The following is a 20,159-nucleotide window of genomic DNA, read 5'->3' as shown; positions in this document are numbered from 1 at the left end:
TCGTTGTTTATAAATAAAGCTGGGCGGTCGAAATTTATTCATCTATTATCTACCCGTCTGAAGTGTGGCCGGTGCATCCTTGCCTTACTTGCTTCTCGCTTTTCAATTGTGCATCATTTTTAAGAATTTACAGAAATAGTTTTACTTTAAACCCCTTGTAATGACATTGTAAAATTTTATTGTATATAACAGAAACGTTTCTACTATAATTTTCTTCGCGATGCGTAACATTGGTTGCGAGCCACTGGGCATAAATTTCAATCGCCTAGCCCTATTTTTTTTTTACTATTACACTACATCTATCCAAATTTTTTAAAATGGTTCGCTACATAAATGTAATGAGAAAAAAAACATAATAGGCATGCCGTCGTCACGTTTCCGACAGTGAGAGAAGTACTGTCTAAACTCTTTAGACTAATTTTTTATGTTTGTAAATGACAATCTTTGAACAATGTAATTTCGTCTTCATTAGAGTTAATACGTAAGATAATTTGAGTGTACAGGAACAAAATGAAGACTTGAACCAAACTATAGCAGAGACGGTCAGATTTTAAGTCTTACATGTCAAGAACAAATATATCATTGTATCTATTATATATTTTTAAAATTTTGGTTTTACAGATACTGCATTATGTTAAAAAATGATCTAAAGTTCTTCTCTGCCTTTGAAGTACAACCGAACAAAAAGAGATTTTTAAAAAAATTATAAAATTCAATTTTGCGGCTTTTAATTTTTTTATGATAACCCGTATAAGTTTAAATAAAGATATGTGTGTACTGCCAAACTACAGATAAAGAAGCATGCTATGCGTATGTTTCAAGTGAGTGTTGTAACATTGTAATAACAAAATTTTGTGATGACGAAGTCAACATTTTACCAACGACATGTGTATCAATTTAAATAAGTGCAGTCCAACACTAATAAAAACAGTGTTGTATATATATTTATGGAAAAATGGGCTGAAACGTTCATGATTTAATCAATATAATAAATTGTTCCATTAATTATTTTTTAAGTCACCCTATATAACTAATTCTAAAAAATATAGTTGCATTCATAAACCACAAGTTTACCTTGTTTACAATAACCTTAAAACGTCTGCTTTGGTTAAGAATGCATTTTATTGTTATGAAGAATATTTGTCTTTTAAACTCAAGTGTTGTCATTGTGTGCGTACTTGTAGTAGGATATTTGAATATGTACCTATTTTTTTTTGACCTGTGCAAAACAGATTGTGGTTGTAGCATTAATAAACTTTATTATTATTATTATTAAGATTTCAGAATATTCGGTTGTACAGTTTCAAAGTTAATTTGAAAAATGTTATAAAATTTTATTTTTTTTTCCAAAAATTTGGACGGCAAAGGTAAAAACTTAACATGAATCGCAGGTGCAGGAGTATTTACATATATTTTATTACAAATTTTGATTAGCGTTTTACTATCTACACGGTATTGCTAATATACCTATAAAATTTGACAACAATCGGTCCAGCAGTTTTGGAAAAATCGACTCGATGACAGACGACATACAGATAAAAGCGCGATACCTATTTTTTTTATTTTAGGGGTCATGAAACGTCGAGAAAACGTGAAAGTAGCCATAGACCCTATTACAATACTTGTTTAGCATATGCTCAGGAAGTAAAAATTAATTAATTTGTCTGCTAGATAAACCTCCGAGTTTTGGTGTCTCGAGCGCCGTTAGCCCCCTTTCCTGCGCCTCCGATTTTGACGAAATGTGAAACAAAGCCTATCCATTCCGTAGAATTACGCATGACGTAAAAAAGGCGAAATCAGGTTTCTCGTGTTAAGGCCACCGGTCCCTCGACAGTAATAAAAATAAAATCTGCAGCCGGGGCATAAATTATCCAGAAGTTAGAAAATGTAATGTTATCAGTGTTCACACAAGCGAAAGTAGAAATATAACTGATATATGTAATAAGTTATGTTAGTATGGGGTCTAGAGAGGAGGCTTAACGCTAGCCACTTAGTATGCGGCCGAAGCGTGAAACATCTATCAAAGATCCGGTTGCTCTCGTCTTGTCCCGGAGTCGCTTGGTCCTCTCCACACGATCCTGAAGCATCATTTCTTATTTTGTTTCAACACATATGTGTGAAAATGCACCCTTTTTAAATAAAATATTTTTACGGTCCAGAAAAATCTGAGGTTTTTATGGTGCGGAAAGGAAAAGCCAAGCTAGTTTAATTGTGAACTGAATTAATTTTGATTTTTGCCACTGGTGCAAATAATGCTTATCGAATGTTATCTCTGCACGTGAGTTATGTGCAATATTGAATATTTTAGCTTGATCGCAAGGAATGTGAAACGTAGTCAAAAATCATTTTAATAATTCAAGTATTGCTTTGGTGTATATCGCAGTTATTTTTACAGCAAACTGGTTTTTCTGCTACACGTTTGAGCAGAAAATAGGAATTCCAAAGCATCCCATTTTAAGACGGAAAAGGTAGTAAAATGCGCATATTAAATCAAAATATTTGTTGACGTTGGATTAATATAATGTAGTGTAAATGTATGCGCTTGTCCTAGATCGGGTGAAATTCCTTCAGGAAGTATGGAAAGGACTTTTTTAATAAAAAGATTACCCACATCAGTAAGTCAAGTTCATGCATTTCCTGCATAGCTATTTTTGAATACATTTTATACATGTAAACAATGCTCCATGAATAATACCCGCCTTACTTAATACAAAACTAAACTGATTCCCAGTGACTCATTACAATAGTTGCAAAAATTAAAATTGAAAATCTATGTAGATAACTTGAGAACCTTGTGCTTTTTATTTTTTTTTTTTGCACTTTAACCCAAGAAAAAATTATTCATCTAATAGCTATATATTTCCGACGTTACAGTAGCAGAAACACTTTAGTTCAGTGTGTCCCGTAAAACTGAAAAATGTAAGTATTATTTAATGAAGAAATACATATGATGCCATGCTTAATTATTATTAGATTGAATTTTTTTTAAGTAATCTTAAATTATTATATAATTAAAAAAACCGATCACAAGGTATTAAGCATTTATAATTTATAAGGTGTCGCTTTTTTTTCTTTTCAGTTGGCTTCGTTTCTTCAGATCTTTTTTTCACTTTTTTTCGAACGTACAAAGTATATTCTATTACTTTTTGTTTACAACTTATTGAAACGTGTTCTGGTATTTTTTGGTTGTTTCATTCTTTTAGCAAATTTGATAATTTTCTAGAAAACCTAAGGTGTTTTTTAAATAGAGGGAAAATTGAACGTTAAGTTCGGTAGAAGCATAGTTCAGGATTAATTCGCGAGCGTAAGCTAAGGAAGCATTCTAATTGTCTATCGGGCGACTGGCTACTTTTATATATTTTCGAGGTGTCACGACGCTCAGAGTAAAAAAAATATGTCTCCCGTTTCCATGCCGTCTGTCTCGATTTTTGTTAGACAGTTGATCTCCGAAACTACCGGACCTAGTGTTGTCAAATTTTATATTTGTAATATGAATATTATGTAGATGGTAAAACGCTAACTAAATTTTGTCTAATCATCCCCACCAACAATGTGATGACGTCACCTCAATGTTGTACGTAGTAAATGGGTTTAGAATAGTAAAAAATAACATACTCTACACATGTAGTCTATGAATCCATGTTGAGGTTTTACACGAGATATGCATATTTTCAAGAAAAAAATTTAATGACGTTTTGCAATTTAATTTTGAAAATTGAATGCTTTGCAGTCTTGCAGACGGTTATACCTCCCCCACCAAAATTTTGTTGACATTATCTCAAAATTTTGCCAAATAAATCCTTTCGAAAATGTGCAAAATATGATGAGTCTCTATGCTTGTGATCTATCATTGCATTCACATTTTTTAGAATTGAAGGAGCGAGGCAAGTTCTGTCAAAATAGTAAATTTAGAGAGATAAACATTTTTCTGAAGCTTTTATCTTTGAATTAATTTTAAAAAGAGCTTAATATAGTAAGTAATTTTTTTTATACTCCAATTTCCAATAATTTTAGGAATATGGTGTGCATCAATATTAACTACCCTCGACGAAAAAGGAGGAGTGTTATAACTTTGACCCTTGTGTTTGTGTGTCTGTCTGTGGCATCGTAACTCCGAAACGGATGCACCGATTTCAATGCATTTTCTTTTTTTTTGAAAGCTGCTTTAATCGAGAAGTTTCTTATGATCAACATTTGGTGAATAACTTGGTTTGCATATTTTATTCGAGTAGGCTTCCCAAAGATGCCGTTTCTATAATATTAAGTCATTATGTCAGCAAACTTTCGTCGAATGCTAGTGAGTCGAGTGATTGAGCACACTGCAATTAGTAGTGTGGTTCAGTTCCTCTTTTTTGAAAGGGAAAATAGCGAAAAAAATTCATGGAAGAATTTTTTCTACACTAGGCGATTCAAATTCTCCTTATGAAGATATCCGTTTGTGAGAGTAAGCGCGGGAAATCATACTAGCCCCGCCCACCCACCCCCTTTTTTCTTATAGAATATGTCATTTGCGAAAATCAGTTTTATCTTTTTTTTACCCAAACGATCCATGGTTACCTGTTTACTCGAGTGTCTTAATGTCTGGACGTTATTTTTGGAGAAAAACGCACCCGTTGACGTCATTTACTTAGACTTCGAAAAAACCTTTGACCGATTTCCTCATCGACGTCTTTTAAGAAAATTAGAAAATGCAGGGCTCGACGGTCGTGTGTTGTTGTGGATAAAAGCCTTTCTTAGTGGCCGCAGTTTCAAAGTGAGAGTGGGTTCGTCCTATTCGAATAACCGGGAAGTTCTATTTAGTGTTCCACAAGGTTCTGTATTAGGTCCTATATTGTTTCTGGTATATATATCTGATCTTTTGTCTATATTTAAATCATCGCATCCATTGGTTTCTTATCAAACTATCCAAGGCGATCTTGTAGAAGCATATAAATGGACTCGTACATGGTTAATGCCGCTCAGTAAAGAAAAATGCTGTGTTCTCCGTTTTGGTAAGAACAACCCAAATATGCGTTATGTTCTAGATAATCATACGTTGCATTCGGTTAAACAGATAAATGACCTAGGGGTTATACTCGACAACGAACTCTCATTTTCCGAGCAGATAACTTATATGGTTAAAAAAGCCAACGTAAGCTCCTTCTTATTTCAAAAGTCTTTCGCCAAACTCGACGAAGAATCGTTCAAAACCCTATTTGCTTCATATGTCCGCCCAGTAGTAGAATATGCCAATGTCATTTGGTCTCCTAACCTAATAAAGGACAAACAGCTGATCGAGAAAATACAACGCCGATTCTCAAAAAAAGTAGAAATCTTGAAAAATAAATCTTATGAAGACAGACTTCTTGCATTACGCCTTCTTACTTTAGAAAAACGTCGTATTTTTCATGATCTTGTATGTGCCTACAACATCATCACCCGTCAGTACAGCATTGACTTGTCTAACATTTTTATTTCATCAGATACTTCCCGTTTCCGTGGCCATGCATTAAAACTCTACCATGAGAAGTGCAAAACCAGATAGCGACATTATTTTTTAACAAACAGGGTATTTACCGTTTGGAACAGCCTAAATTCCGATATCATTAATTCAAAAATCACGACTATCTTTAAACATAAGTCAGGCAAACATTTATTTGATGCAATTAAAAAAAAATGTTCAACATCTTTAATAAGACTAGCAGTAAATTCTAGCTGCTGGATTTGTTGTTCTGTTGGCGAGCATAATAGGCTTTTACCTCTGTTCCAAATCAATAATAATATCAATGCATATCATTACTTGGTCTTAGTACCCGTAATGATAGAAGTCTTGCCTGAATGCCTGTCATTTCCGGGTCAGTGGTGGGTCTTAATAATCTTAGCAGGTACTAAGTCGGCCCACCGGCCCTTTATTTTCTTAGAGGGATCTCATTTGCATTTTAATTGTCTATTGTAACTCAAGATGTTGTAAGTTATTATTGTAGTTTTGACTCGCCCTAAAATCTGAAACTGTTAAAAAGTTCAAATTTAATGCTGAAAAATTATTATTAAATTATAATACAAAACCAGCATTCTCAGCAGCACAATGAAAAATAACAGTAAAAAGCGTGGAAAAATTAAAAATGAGCAAGATATCCTCAAAAATATTGATATTTTTTTTGATAATTCTGACTAATAGATTCAGACAGAATTATTTTATTTCACCACAAATTTCAAACAAGAAAGTATATTAATAATAATGTTAATAGAATAATTGTTTATTTATTAATTATTTTTTTTTTTAATAAAAACACACTTATGCTGTAAACGAAGCGTGTTTATTACATAACATTCAATAAACATCAGAAATAAATATTTCATAAATAAGTAAGCAGATGAGTACGTGGATTAAATCATCAGAAAGTGGAGTTTTTAATTTTTTTATTATTAAATTGTGAAATTTACACGATTCTGAGGTAAACGAAAATTTGCCCCCTTATTTTTTTACTGCCCTTAAATAAAATTTTCCCAGTAAATGCGGTTCTCTGTCTGGCAGATCTGATGACAAACTGTTAAATTTGTCATAGTAATGTGAAGTTATTTATTTCGATGTGCGGATGAAATTGAAAATTGTAGAATTTCTTCACGTGGCATCAGTTTCGGTTGTCTAGAATAGAATGATCTTTCAAGTGAGGCTTTTTTAGATAAAGTATCGCATCATCAAGTCCTAAGGAGACGTGTATTCTTTATTTTATTTTAATATTATCTTTTACATAAATTAGATAAAGCGATGAGATTAACTTATGTATGTTGTTTGTTTTTTTTTTATGTTAAGTTAAAATGTCAAAAATTCACACTAAGTTTCGATATATGTTTTTATTGTAGAATTTAAGGTAGTTTGCCAAAAATTTTACACGAAGAAATATTATGGTGACTATGTTGTATTTCTTGAAGGTCTCACCGATATTAAAAAAATATATATAAGTAATCATATTTTAAAAACTTGTTCTAAATATTTTTGAAATTCTTACTAAAGCTTATGTGCACTTGTTTTTATTACTGCAATACAACAATTTAAATGTTTAATTAATTATCCGTCTTCAGACCTACCAAAAACCTAGAAATTAATTCGTATTAATTCGTGTCACATAATTAATCATTTATCTTTAGAAATTAGTACGTAGGTGACTATAAACTCTACTGTATTTCGAATGGTTCTTGAAGATGGCTGATTAATATCCCAAATAGATCGCCAAAAGTAAACAATTCTGAATAAAGGGCTTCCAAAAGGAAAGAAATGTTTGGATAAAAAAAATCATGTCAGGATGGTCATTATTATCAATGAATTAAATATATTTTTGTTTTCGTATTTTTTTGTTGCACTCAAGGGTGATATTCATAGTCGTTACTCAACCTCCACTCAAACTCAACTCACTTGAGTTGAAGGTGAGGTTGAGTTTGAGTCAAAATTAAACTAGTATTGCATTCATAGTTCCTTAACTTAGGGTGAGATTCATAGTCGTTCCTTGAAAAAAACTCCTACTCAACTCGAATTTGACTCATTAATTTGAGATTTCTAAAGATTTCGTTAAGGAACAACGATGAATGCAATCATAATTTTAACTCGAACTCAAACTCACTCAACTCAAGTGGGTTGAGTTTCTATGAGTATCACTCTTTAAGTCTTTTTTTTTTAAATATATTGTTTCTATACTTCATATTCTTTGGGACATAGCAGCAATATCTAATACTGATGTACTGAAAACAAGTTGAAATCAATTTTTAATTATTCCAGGCCCATAAATGCGGAATCCATTGGCATCACCGGAGTTGCTGGCCGGTTTCCCAATTGTGCTAACGTAGTAGAATTGGAAGAGGCTCTTTTCAAAGGCATAGATTTAGTGTCCAATAGTCACAACAGGTGGTCAACTGAAGCTCTGAAAACATCACCACGACTGGGAATAATTCACGATTTTCCATACTTTGACGCGGCTTTTTTCGGAATAAACCCGAAAGAAGCAAATACCAATGATCCGAGGTTAAGAAAAATCCTCGAAGTAACTTATGAAGCTCTTCTCGATGCCGGTCTAAATCCGACAGAATTACGCGGAAAAAACGTCGGTATATTTCTGGGAGTTACCCAGAACGACATCTCCGATTTAAGCTACAGGGGTGGAATCATAGCACGTTCTGCTGCCATTATGGCAAACGTGATATCCTTTTGTTTCGATTTCAAAGGACCAAGTTTAGCTGTAAATACGGCATGTTCTAGTGGATTCTACGCTCTGACAGACGCAGTGGACAACATTTTAGCTGGACGATGCGATTTAGCGGTTGTCGGTGCTGTGCAGCATCAGTTTGATCCGGCCGAAAGTGTTGAGTTGATAAAGATTGGTGTGTTACACGAAGAAGGAATTTGTAGGTCATTTGATGCCGACAGGAAGGGTTATGTAAAATCTGAGGGTGTCGCAGCCATCGTATTGCAGAAAGTTGAAGATGCGAAGAGGATCTATGCTACTTTTGCCGGTTTAGGGACCAACGTCGAGGGTTTTAAAAGGGACGGATTTGCGCATCCGTCACATGCAATGCAAGAAGTCATGTTTAGGGAGACGTTTAAAAACTTCAATTTAGATCCGTTGGATGTGAACTATGTTGAAACTCATTGTACTGGTACCAGAGTTGGAGATGTTGAGGAAGTGATAGCAATCGATGACTTTTATACCAAGGGAAGAAAGAGTCCATTATTAATTGGTTCCATTAAAAGCAACATCGGGCATACTGAAACCACTTCGGGACTCGTTTCCATTATTAAAACTATCCTCGCTATCAGGGAAGGTGTCATTCCAGGGAACTTGCGATTCAAATCACCAGATCCGTTAATGAGAGGAATTCGTGAAGGACGATTAAAGGTCAGATTTTCATTAAAATGAAGAAAACAATCAGCTATAATGAGCATTTCCAGGTAATTGATAAAAATATGCCTTTGCCGAATGGTCTCATAGCCATAGACTCTTTTGGTTTCGGTGGGGCGAACGCGATGGTTATTCTACGACCATACTCTGAGAGAAAACAAATCACAAATAATTTAAGCCACCGCCTGGTTATTGTTTCCGGAAGAACCGAAGAAGCAGTTCAAGTGATGCTTGAAGCAGCGGTCAATCACAAAACTAACGCAGAATTCTTATCTCTGATCGACAGTATTCATTATAAATCTATTGATAATCATAATTATCGTGGTTACACCGTTTTATCTAATGAAAGTCACTACGGTATTAACCAAGTCTCTTCAAAAAAACGCCCAATTTGGTACGTCTTCGCTGGTTTTGGTTCACAGTGGTCCGGGATGGGCAAAGATCTGATGAAGTTCGATGTTTGTAGAAATACAATTAAAAAATGTGCTAATGCTCTTAAACCTTATGGTGTCGATCTCGAAGAGATTGTAGTTAACGGAAACGACGAAACATTAGACAATATGGTTAACACTTTCACTGCCATTACCGCAGTATCAATAGCGCTGACGGACTTGCTAACGTCTTTAAATATTGAACCTTCTGGTATTATTGGTCATTCACTTGGTGAGATTGGTACGTAGAGTAATTATCTTTAAATGTGATATTAATAAAAAATATCTTCTAGCTTGCGCGTATGCAGATGGTTTAATAACTGCCGAACAGGCTGTTTTAATGTCCTATGGCCGAAGTAACGCTACTACAACCTCCAACTTAACTCCTGGGTTGATGGCCGCTGTTGGCCTTTCTGTAGCGGAATGTTCAAAACTGTTGCCAGAAGGTGTATACATTGCCTGTGATAATTCTGACGAAAACGTTACAGTTTCGGGGCCAGAAAAAAGCGTAACAGACTTTTTACATCAACTTAGTGTTAGAGGAATTTTCAACAGAGTGATAAGTAACTCGCACTACGCACTTCACTCTCCACACTTAGCACCAGCTGGTCAAAAAATGTATACTTTTATTAAGAAAGTCTTGCCTGACGTTAAATCGAGATCTAAACGATGGCTTCCTTCAGCACTTCCAGAATCCGAATGGAATAGCGAGTTAGGAAAATATAACTCCGCTGAATATCATTTTCACAATTATTTAAATAGGGTACACTTTAGACAACTTTTAACACATATTCCCAAAGATGCCATTGTCATAGAAATAGCACCTAGAGGTCTACTGCAAGCAATTCTCAAAAGAGCATTAGATCCAAATGTCGCATTGTTGTCTCTACTTAAACCTGGAGTTGATAATGTTGATTTCTTGTTATCAGGCATCGGAAAGTTGTATAACAGTGGAGGTCAACCGGATCTGAAACATTTTTATAAACCGGTCAGCTTTCCAGTTAGTATTGACACACCAATGATCTCAAACTTAGTTAAGTGGGACCATAGGGTCAAATGGCACTCTCTAAGATTTAATCCTAGCGGATATTACGGGTGTCGTCAGGAAATTGACATGAACGACCAGAATAATCAGTATTTGGAGGGACATATGGTTGACGGTAGATTGATTCTTCCAGCTGCAGGTTACATTGTAAGTTATTTTTTATTACATCTAATCTAAAAAAAAATCAATAAATATATTTTCGTAGTACCTAGTGTGGCAAGCATTTGCTAGAATGATGGAAATACCACTTACGAAATGCTCTGTAGTGTTTGAAAACGTTAAAACTTTGAGACCTATCTTGCTTCATACGAACGAAACATCTGCATTAATTGTAAATATTTTCAAATCAACTGGCAACTTTGAAATTTGCTTGGAAAATGACGAAAGGAACGTACTTTCAAGTGGAAGGATATTAGTTCCAGAACAAATCGAGAAGGAATTCTTAGATTATCCAGTTGTTCCTAGAACGAATCAATACAAAATTAAAATCAATAGCGACGACTTTTACAACTGTATGCATTTGAGAGGTTTCGACTATAGTGGCATATTTATGGGTGTCCAGCAGTGCGATATTGATGGCAGATCTGCGACTTTGAAATGGAACGATAATTGGGTAGCTTTTATAGATAGTATGGTTCAGTTTATTCTAAGTGTAGAAACTACTGGTCACAGTCTGCCAACTACATTCGAAAAGATCGTTATAAATCCAGAACAACACTTAAAATCATTAGATTCAAATTCTGAGCTAGAATTGAATTATAACAAGTACTTGAAAGCAGCGAGATGTGGTGGAATTGAACTTAGAAGCGTTGTAGCAACAAATGTTAAGAGACGAATTATCGACTCACCACCAACTTTGAGAAAATATGCTTTCGTTTCAAACACCGATACACAAAAGGAAGCTGATCCTTATCACCACGCTCTTGATGTAGCCTCTCAAATTGTTGTGGAAAATTGTACTGAAGGTTCGAATATATCTATCGCAGAAGTTGAATCAGATGCTGGACTACAAATACTGAAGACTATAATTGAGAGAGTCAATTTGAAGAAAACCGTTTTTGAACAGCTTAGATCACTCGACGATAAAATTAGTAATAAATATGATTTATTAGTTATGCAAGAAATCAACAAAGACAATATCAGTGATAGTACGCGAAGGGCTAGATTTGTTTTTGGTAAAGTCCAGAATCTTGATGTGGAAGACATTGAGGTGGTTTATCAACACGTTACTAAATCTGGAACATACGCTTTAATTAGACGCACCCAGATTCTCCCGGAAAAATATACTGTTGTCGTGGCGAGCAATACCAACTACAGTTGGGTAAGAGACTTAAAGCTAGCAGTCAAAAAGTGTCAGTCAACTAACTCCAGAATTTACCTAATTAATGAAGACTTTAATTCTGGTATCGTTGGACTCTTTAATACAATGCGACTCGAACAGTATGGTCATAATGTGCGACTTTTCCTCATTAGAAGCTATAAAGAGACCGAACGATTTTCTTTTAAATCAAAATTCTACTTGGAGCAACTGAAGAAAGATTTAACAGTTAACATTTACCAAGACGGTTCTTGGGGTAGTTACCGTTTGTTGCGTTTACCTTCTTTTCAACCACGTTTGTACTCTGACGCTTGTCTTTTGAAAGATGTAAAAGGAGTACGATGGATACAAAAATCTCCTTACCTAACTAACAAAGAAATTTCTGTTCACTATGCTAGTCTATGCAACTGGGATCTGACTATGGTTGGTGCAAGGGTTGGTGTTGACTCAAATGAAGAACGACTTGGTTTGGAATATTCTGGTATCGACAAGAATGGAAACAATGTGATAGGATTGGTCCAAGGAGGTGCTATAGGTACTTCTGTGTTAGCTCATCCGAAGCTCACTTGGAGTTTTCCAAACAAATTGTCTCATGAAGAAGCCGCAACAATTCCTGTGGCGTACACTCTTGTGAGTAAATGAATTCTGTTTTTGTGATTAATCTTAATCTGTATGTCTTTCAGGCTCATTACGCTTTGTTTATTGAAAGTCATTTGTCACCCAAAGACTCCATTCTAGTTCACAACTGCAGAAATGACTTTAGTCTAGCAGCAATCGTTTTGGCTGCAGCCAGAGGTTGTACTGTTTATGTAGTAGTTGAACCTTCCGATAGGGACTACGTGAAGAAAGTCTTGCCCAAGATACAGAACGTTAATATAATTACCCACTCTGACAACAGTCCATTTTATGAAACTTTAATGAAAAAAACGCAAGGTAGAGGTGTCAATACAATTCTTAACAGCGGGTCTCTAGATATTCTTAAATTATCAAAGAAGTGTACCGTCAAACATGGACGTTTCATCGAAATTGGCAACACCACTATCGATTTTATGTTGGATGATAGCATCTCAGATACAAATTCTTCGATATATAACATCAATATTAATGACATTTTCGAAGAAAAAGACGACATTTTGGACATTATTTCTGCAGACATGAATAGGTACTTAAAGGACGGAATTTTGATTCCTCTCAAATATTCAGTTTATGATAAGAACGACGTAGACATTGCTTTAAAGCACCTGGAGGAAAAATATCATTCTACAAAGTGTTTAATCAAAATAAAAGAGAATGGACGTTTCTTTTCTAAACCTGAGATTCGAGTTCTTGCATATCCACGCACTTATATGGATCCAGACAAGTGTTACGTTATAGTTGGAGGTCTTGGTGGTTTCGGCTTCGAGTTTGCCCGATGGTTGATACAAAGAGGTGCCACAAAACTTATCCTAAATTCTCGACGAGAAGTACGATCCGGTTACCACGCTTTGTGGCTCCAGAAGTGGAACAATCAAGGAATTACTGTAGTGGCCAATACCTTTGATACGAGTACTATCGATGGAGCTGAATGTCTGTTAAATTTTGCAAATAACTTAGCTCCTGTCGGTGGAATTTTCAACACTGCTTTGCATATCAAAGATGATGCTATGGTAGATCAAACTCCAGAAGACTTTGCTCTTGTAGCATCGAAGATTTATAGCGTTCAAAACACTGACATGTTGTCGCGAAAACTGTGCAAGAAGCTGGAGTATTTTGTTATGTTTTCATCGATTGCCTCCAGCATAGGTAACGAGTATCAGTCGAATTATGCTTTTGCTAACTCTGCCGTTGAAAGAATATGCGAGACCAGAAAAGCCGAAGGACTACCAAGTATGGCAATCGAGTGGGGACCTTTGGCTGATGTTGGTATTTTAGTTCGATTGAAGACGAACATACAACTTTTGGAAACTCAGCGTCAAAAGCTCGGGTCGTGTTTAGAAGCTGTGGATCAGTTCCTCCAATTAAATGAACCAGTTTTCTCGAGCTGTGTGTATGGTGACCCGGCAACTGAAGTTAATGAGGTGAAGAGTGTGACGGAAGCTGTTGCAAATCTGTTTGGAATAAAGGACGTGGAGGAAATCGAAGATACGAAAACTTTGCTCGAGTTGGGAATGGATTCACTTCTTGGCTTTGAAATTAAGCATATTTTGAACAAGGAAGCTGGATTAGATGTAACTGTTAATGACATCAGAAACATGACTTTCGAAACGATCAAAAACCTGTCTAAAGCATAGAGTCTGTACTGTCAATGGAGAATACTGGGTAAACGGGATTAAAATTTAATAAAATTGGAATCGTATGTGTTTTATTTTACTTTACACACTTTATCGTGAAGTCACTGTGGTGTTAAAAGGTGACAAGAGTTAAAAAAATCAGAGAAATAAAATTCACTAACTGGCTAGTCTTCTTTAGGTGAACGAAACGTTTACGTAACCATGGTACGAACTCTTGTTTTGTAGACATGGTGCCAGTAATATATTCAAGATTTATCTAAAAACGATATCCCGATGAACTTCTAGAGAAGTAAAATAAAATTTTAAAATGCTACATTTATTCTTTGAAATAAAGATAATGTTAAATTTTAACCAAATTTTAATTTCGTCTTTACTTAGCTCAGATAAACCTGTAGTATTAAATAGTTTAGTTGAGAATTTAAAATTTATAGAAACATGTAATATTGTTCGTAAGTTTCTTGAATAGTTTGACCATGTCAATCAGGATGACTTAGCACCAAGTTGACGAGATCGGAGTAACGTAGGTCATTTGGCAGGAGATCTATCTGAAACTTGTGGGGATTAATTGAAGTTAAAAATTAACATCGTCTCTTCAGTAATCTAGAATGTAAATATATATTTTATAATTAGTCTCATCATCATTACGTATTTGGCATTAGTACCCATATTGACAAAATATTTCCTGAATGCCGCTCATTTGCGCGTCAGTGGTGCGTCCTAAAAGGATAAAAATAAAGACGAAGCATTGTTTCTGTTGGATTCCTATTTATTAACGGCGAACGTCATAATAATTTTGAATCCTATAACCTGGAAGAATTATCGTTTCTTCTTTAAATTTTTTAACTTAACTAAAATTCGAAACAAATGGTTATTATTTAAAGAAGAATATTATAGTATATATCCCCGTCTGACTTTCCGTCTCATTATTAATACAATTAATAATAATATTAATAATAATAATAATAATTCTCATTGGTGCGCACATTTTTCAGTAGCATTTGCAGTCTTCACCTCGGAAGTTAAGATCACCTAGATATCACCTACTTATTTAAAAAAAATTGTTTCTATAATGCGTTTTTCTTTGAATTTTGTCAAATGAAGTTATATTTTTATTTATTATAAAATTGATCTAGAAATGCATAATACAAAAAATTTTAACATGTGTGATGGGTTTTTTAGAATGGGTAAAGAAATATCAACTGTTCAAGGGAAGATATCTGGTGACTATTAATGATTGAAGCAAATTTTTGCTTTGGAAATTCAGCATTATTGGCAGTAATCTTAGCATATTAATTCCTAGTTGTCAATTTTGAAAATAGTGCACCTAACAAGTGTGATTGGAATACTTAAGTAAAAGCCTCGACACAAAAAAATGAATCTTTAAAAAGTCTGAAATTGGTTAAAATTCGCTGCGCGGGTGGACTCGCTATGCGCGCCATCGCGCAAACTGGGCTAATTCTTAAATGATGATCTTAAAGTGGCTGAAGTGATTATTATCATTAAACATACTTACCAAACTTTTTCCAAAATTAGTGCATTTTAAGGAGCACAAAACTACAATTCACGAGACGCTTTGTTCAAATGCGAAAATGAAAATTGTCATAGAAACAATCAAGATGACTTAGTTTATTGCGGTAACAGTTTTTTCATTTAAACTTTTTATAAAATAGATTTTAAACGTTCGTTCGTTGAAAAAATTATATATACAGAGTCATCAAAATTGATTGAGATAGTTGGTAAACCTGAACTTGAATAATTTGGTTTATTAAGTTGCATAAAAATATTAGCTGTCAGATTTGAAGTTTCAAGTTTCAAATTTCAAAACTCAATGGCGTCTTTTTTTGATTTTTTTTTTTTGGTAAAAATATTAGTCAGATTTGAAGTTTCGAATTTTTGTCACGCCACTGAATTCATTGCCATATAACCTTAAACAAATCTGTCATAAGGTTGACAAACTTCACGACAAAAACAGGGGGTACCAACTCTCTCAATCAATTTTGATGACCCTGTATATCACTTGAGCAAAGTGCCATTTCCTCCCTCGGATTCTTAAGGCCCTCCGCTACGCGTCGGGCCTCAACCTGAACCCGCGGGATGAAATGTTTCACTTTGCTCCCTTGATATATAAATAACTATTTTTATCGGCAGATAGGAACTTTTTCCTTTAGTATATGCGCAGTGGCAGACCTGCGCGTTTGACTTTTGTTGACAAAATAGAAAGCTTATGTCAGAGAAAAGTCTAAAGAAGGTATTTTGTGGATTGTGAATTTTTCTATTACTACAACAACGTAATGTCATCTGAATCTGATTTTGAGATTGTTTGTACGATACCGAATGTTGTCGACAAACCTAATGAGGCGACAGATCACCTTGTGCTAGCAAAATCTAAAAAGCGATATGAAATAACATATACAAAATTTATGGACTGGAAATTAAAGAACAAAATGAAATCGTTTTCTGAGAACGTTGTTCTTGCTTATTTTGGCGAAATTTCGAAACAGTTCAAAGCACCGTCTTTATGTTGCGTAGTATGCTAAGGCTGTACATACGTCCCCAGTATCAAGCCCTATACCAAATACATGCAAACTTTAATGACTTCTCATTCGAACAATATTGAATTTGAAGCGATGCTGAATTTTTTTTTAGAATAGCCAGTGTGTAAATGTATAGCAGAATAATTTTATTATGACAATTAATGTATCAGGTTATTAGAATGCTAAAAAAAATGTGAGGTGCTATTTAAAAAAATTATGGATGACGCCATACATCTGTCAAATATAGCTCAAAAATTTTGAAATCAATATTACAAAATGGCAATTTTTATATACCAATCGACGTGTTCTTGCGTTTTTACTTCCCGAGCGTAAGTTGAGAAATAGTGTTTTCTTTCGTAGTAGATAAATATTTTAGTTCAGTACTCTGCTCTACCTGCATGCCGAGTAATACCCTTTCCCAGCTGACAATAGGAGTAATAAAACTATTTTGAACGAAGCGAACAATTTTAACCCTTAGAGATGAGTGGGAGCTGTCATAACGTGGTAGCATGGGTTGTTTTACAAGGTGCATATTTCCCGGAGATGAAATTTTCTCGCGGTGCCGTACAGCCTTAATTATTTCTTCCTTAAGACTGAATCAATTTTGTTGTTAAAATGTTGTTTTTTTGGTGGTTGTAGAAAAAGTATAGCACATAACTCGAATGCAAACGCCTATTCCGCACTCGTTAAATTACTGCACTCGGCCCTACGGGGCTCATGCGCAATTTTTGAACTCGTGCGTAATATGCTGTTTACTATTTTCGTTATGTAATATACTATTAACGAATGTTTCGCACAGAACTACAACTGGAGAGTTTACTAAAATGTTAGTCCTGCAAGTGTCACAATAAGAACACGTTCTGTATTGAGTGCTAAATCTTGGGACACAGTATGAAATTTTATTGTTAATAAAGACACAATCAATTTTTGTTATGCAAAAGATTAAACAAAAAGACGACGCCCTGCGGCAACCTACGTGTTCGTAAAGAACTAAAATTAAATTTAGCTAATAAGATATCTTCACTCAAACCTCTATCAGGATAGATGCCATCGAATTTAAAACACAGATATTTTAGAAAACGTCTTTGGACTGATTCTAAGTGCGTAATATGCACATTGTATAAAGGTGACCAGACAATGGAGCAATATTCTAGTTTGGAGCGCACAAAAGCAAACAATAGTGTTATTAGAGGTTGAATTTCGGTGAATTCTCTGCAAGACCGATGCACAAAACCCAAAGTATTTAGTGATCTTCTAACTACATCGTTTATATGGATATAATGTTCCTTCGCGGAATCTTAGACATAGTGACTTATTAAATAGATCATCTCATAGGACAAATTATGGAAACAAAAACACAGTAAGTAGATTGATCTCGGTTTCTAATGAGTACTGTGGAAGTGTTGACTTTTTTTCCACAAATATATTAGCTTATAAACGTAATGTGCGATCTGCATTGAATATGTAATTCTCTATTTGTAATAAGGTAATTTTCCGTAAATAAATTTATATATATGTGGCATGAATGAATGTAAGTCTGTTGCCAAAAGTAACCTAAGTGTTTAAAATATTCCGCTCGTTGAATCGTGTGCTCCGCTATTTTATAATCATAGGTAATGGGATTTTTCTGTCTGGAGAATGTCATAAGGTAACACTTATGTTTACTTAAAATCATTTATTTGGTTTGTTTGACACCAAAGTTATAAAATACAATTTCAGGTCGTTTATCACACGATATATTGACTGGTAAATCATTGACAAACAACAAGAACAGCAATGGCCCAAGATTCGATCCCTGTGGAACTCCGGAGGTGGGAACGAATGATTCAGATAAACAATTTCGATATCTTACACAGTGCTGACGGTCTATCAAATATGGTCGAAACAATGATAATAGGGGGCCAGAGAATCCATGGAGACGCATTTTCTCGAGAAGCATCTGATGATTAATGATATCAAACGCCTTTTGAAAATCCGTATATATAACATTCATTTGGCAGTTATCATCAAGTGTCTCTGAAATGTCTTGTGTTATGCATAACAAATTTGTTAAAGTTGATCGATTCTTCATGAAGACATGCTGCACTGATGAGTACATTTTATGGACGCATAAATTCTGTTGTATTATACAGATTCCAATACTTTAGCAAAGTTACAGAGAAGGGTTATTGGGCGATAATTTTTAATATTTTTCCATTAGTGAATACTAAATTAAACAAATAAGTACGTTAAAGGTTCAGTCAAAAAATTAATCTTTTAATATGAAACTTGGAATTTCATCAGCTCCAGATGTAAAACTATTTTTAGATTTCTTCAAAGCTTGGAAGACCTCATTATTTGTGATGTTGGTAACAGCAATATTATGGTTTGTGTTAGTATGTATCGAAATCTCATTAGAGAGTATATTATTATGTGGTGCATAAACAGATTTGAAATATTCACTAAATCCATTGACAATTTCTGTCGGTGTGTTTGAAACGCGATCCTTGTGCTTAGTGTTGGGGAGAGATACTTTTAAAAGTGTCTAGATACAGATATAGATATGTGGAAGATAAAAGTATCTAGATACAGATTGTTTTGGATTTTTTCGAAATGTATCTAGATACAGATACAAGAAAACAGATACCTTTTGAAGCTTTGGCGAATAAAATAAGTGAAAACATGTTTATGTATTTTTTTATGTATTGTTTAATGAATTTTTTAAAATTAACAACATTTCGAATGTATTGTCACCTAAATTATTTCTTCTTGGTTCAGAATTTGGTTTCCGCTACTAAACACCCGTTCCACAGAAGAAGGGATTGTGGTACTAAATTTAAAAAATAAACATTTTACTGTAGCATACTTATTCAAGACTGAAAAATCTTTTGTGTTTTCCTGCAAATAGGCCATCGCTTCGCTGTTTGATGTGTCGCAAATTGTGCAATATTTATTACGTACGCTTAAAAACACTATTTTGTTTGTTTTTATTCCCATACTATAGTGTCCAAATTGTGTTTGAGTATATCTAATAATTATCTCCAGCATTAAAATTAATATTTCAAAAGAATACGGGAAATGATTATTCTGTGCTGAAGGTCTGTTGTCGGCAACCTGTCATATATTATTATTTTTTAATATCGGCTTACGATGTTTTTATGACCATGTCCGGTAATCGTCTATCCCGGTGCGGCAGGTATATACATTTTAGGAAGAATTGCTCGTTCCGTTTAAGGCAAAATAAGTACTATTTCTTAGAAAGGTATTTAAACCCCTTATAGGACCAAAGGCTGACTGGCAGGCCGGAATCACCAGAGTGCAACTTTAAATTTTCAGATTTTTGTTGAAACTCATTTCTCGTTTTACGATATCTGAGAATATATCACGATAAATTATTCTATCGAGGGTTGTAAAAATATTAATTTTATTACCCAAGATTTACACTTAAACATAATCGGCATATTCTAGGGCAAAACGGACCTGCCAAGCCCGCCTCGCGTTAGGTCCAACAATGAAAAAGTGAAGAAATGTGGAAACAGGAAAAGATGATACATTTGCCTGAAAAATAAAGGTATAATATATATGCGATTTATGCGAAAGAAATGTATGTATTGAACATTCGATTAGTCGATTACAAAACTAATTTGTGCTAATTGAAAAAATTAATTATTATATAACACGCAATTATTATTTTCTAAAAATAATAACATAC

At 34.4% G+C, this 20,159-nt stretch overlaps 1 protein-coding gene across 1 annotated transcript; it reads left to right on the top strand.

Moving 5' to 3' along the window:
* The first annotated feature begins 2,904 nt into the window (after positions 1-2,904).
* Positions 2,905-13,965, top strand: LOC135137289 (fatty acid synthase-like). Its single transcript, XM_064066911.1, has 6 exons — positions 2,905-2,919; positions 7,754-8,867; positions 8,921-9,542; positions 9,595-10,493; positions 10,552-12,294; positions 12,348-13,965. Coding segments are annotated over exons 1-6 (5,967 nt in total). The 5' UTR covers positions 2,905-2,917; the 3' UTR covers positions 13,935-13,965.
* Positions 13,966-20,159: the final 6,194 nt, after the last annotated feature.

The sequence above is a fragment of the Zophobas morio genome, unplaced genomic scaffold (genome assembly GCF_036711695.1).
Source record: "Zophobas morio isolate AGI-343-1 ecotype UQ-CSIRO unplaced genomic scaffold, CSIRO_AGI_Zmor_V1 ptg000029l, whole genome shotgun sequence".
NCBI lineage: Eukaryota > Metazoa > Arthropoda > Insecta > Coleoptera > Tenebrionidae > Zophobas > Zophobas morio.
Note: the sequence above shows the minus strand (reverse complement) of the source record. Positions and strands in the feature narration are given on the sequence as shown.

What these genes read in the sequence shown, in the direction of transcription:
- LOC135137289 (XM_064066911.1), top strand. An exon ending in TTCGTGAAGGACGATTAAAG is followed by an intron (nt 8,868 to 8,920) that starts GTCAGATTTTCA and finishes GAGCATTTCCAG; the next exon opens with GTAATTGATAAAAATATGCC. An exon ending in TTCCAGCTGCAGGTTACATT is followed by an intron (nt 10,494 to 10,551) that starts GTAAGTTATTTT and finishes ATATTTTCGTAG; the next exon opens with TACCTAGTGTGGCAAGCATT.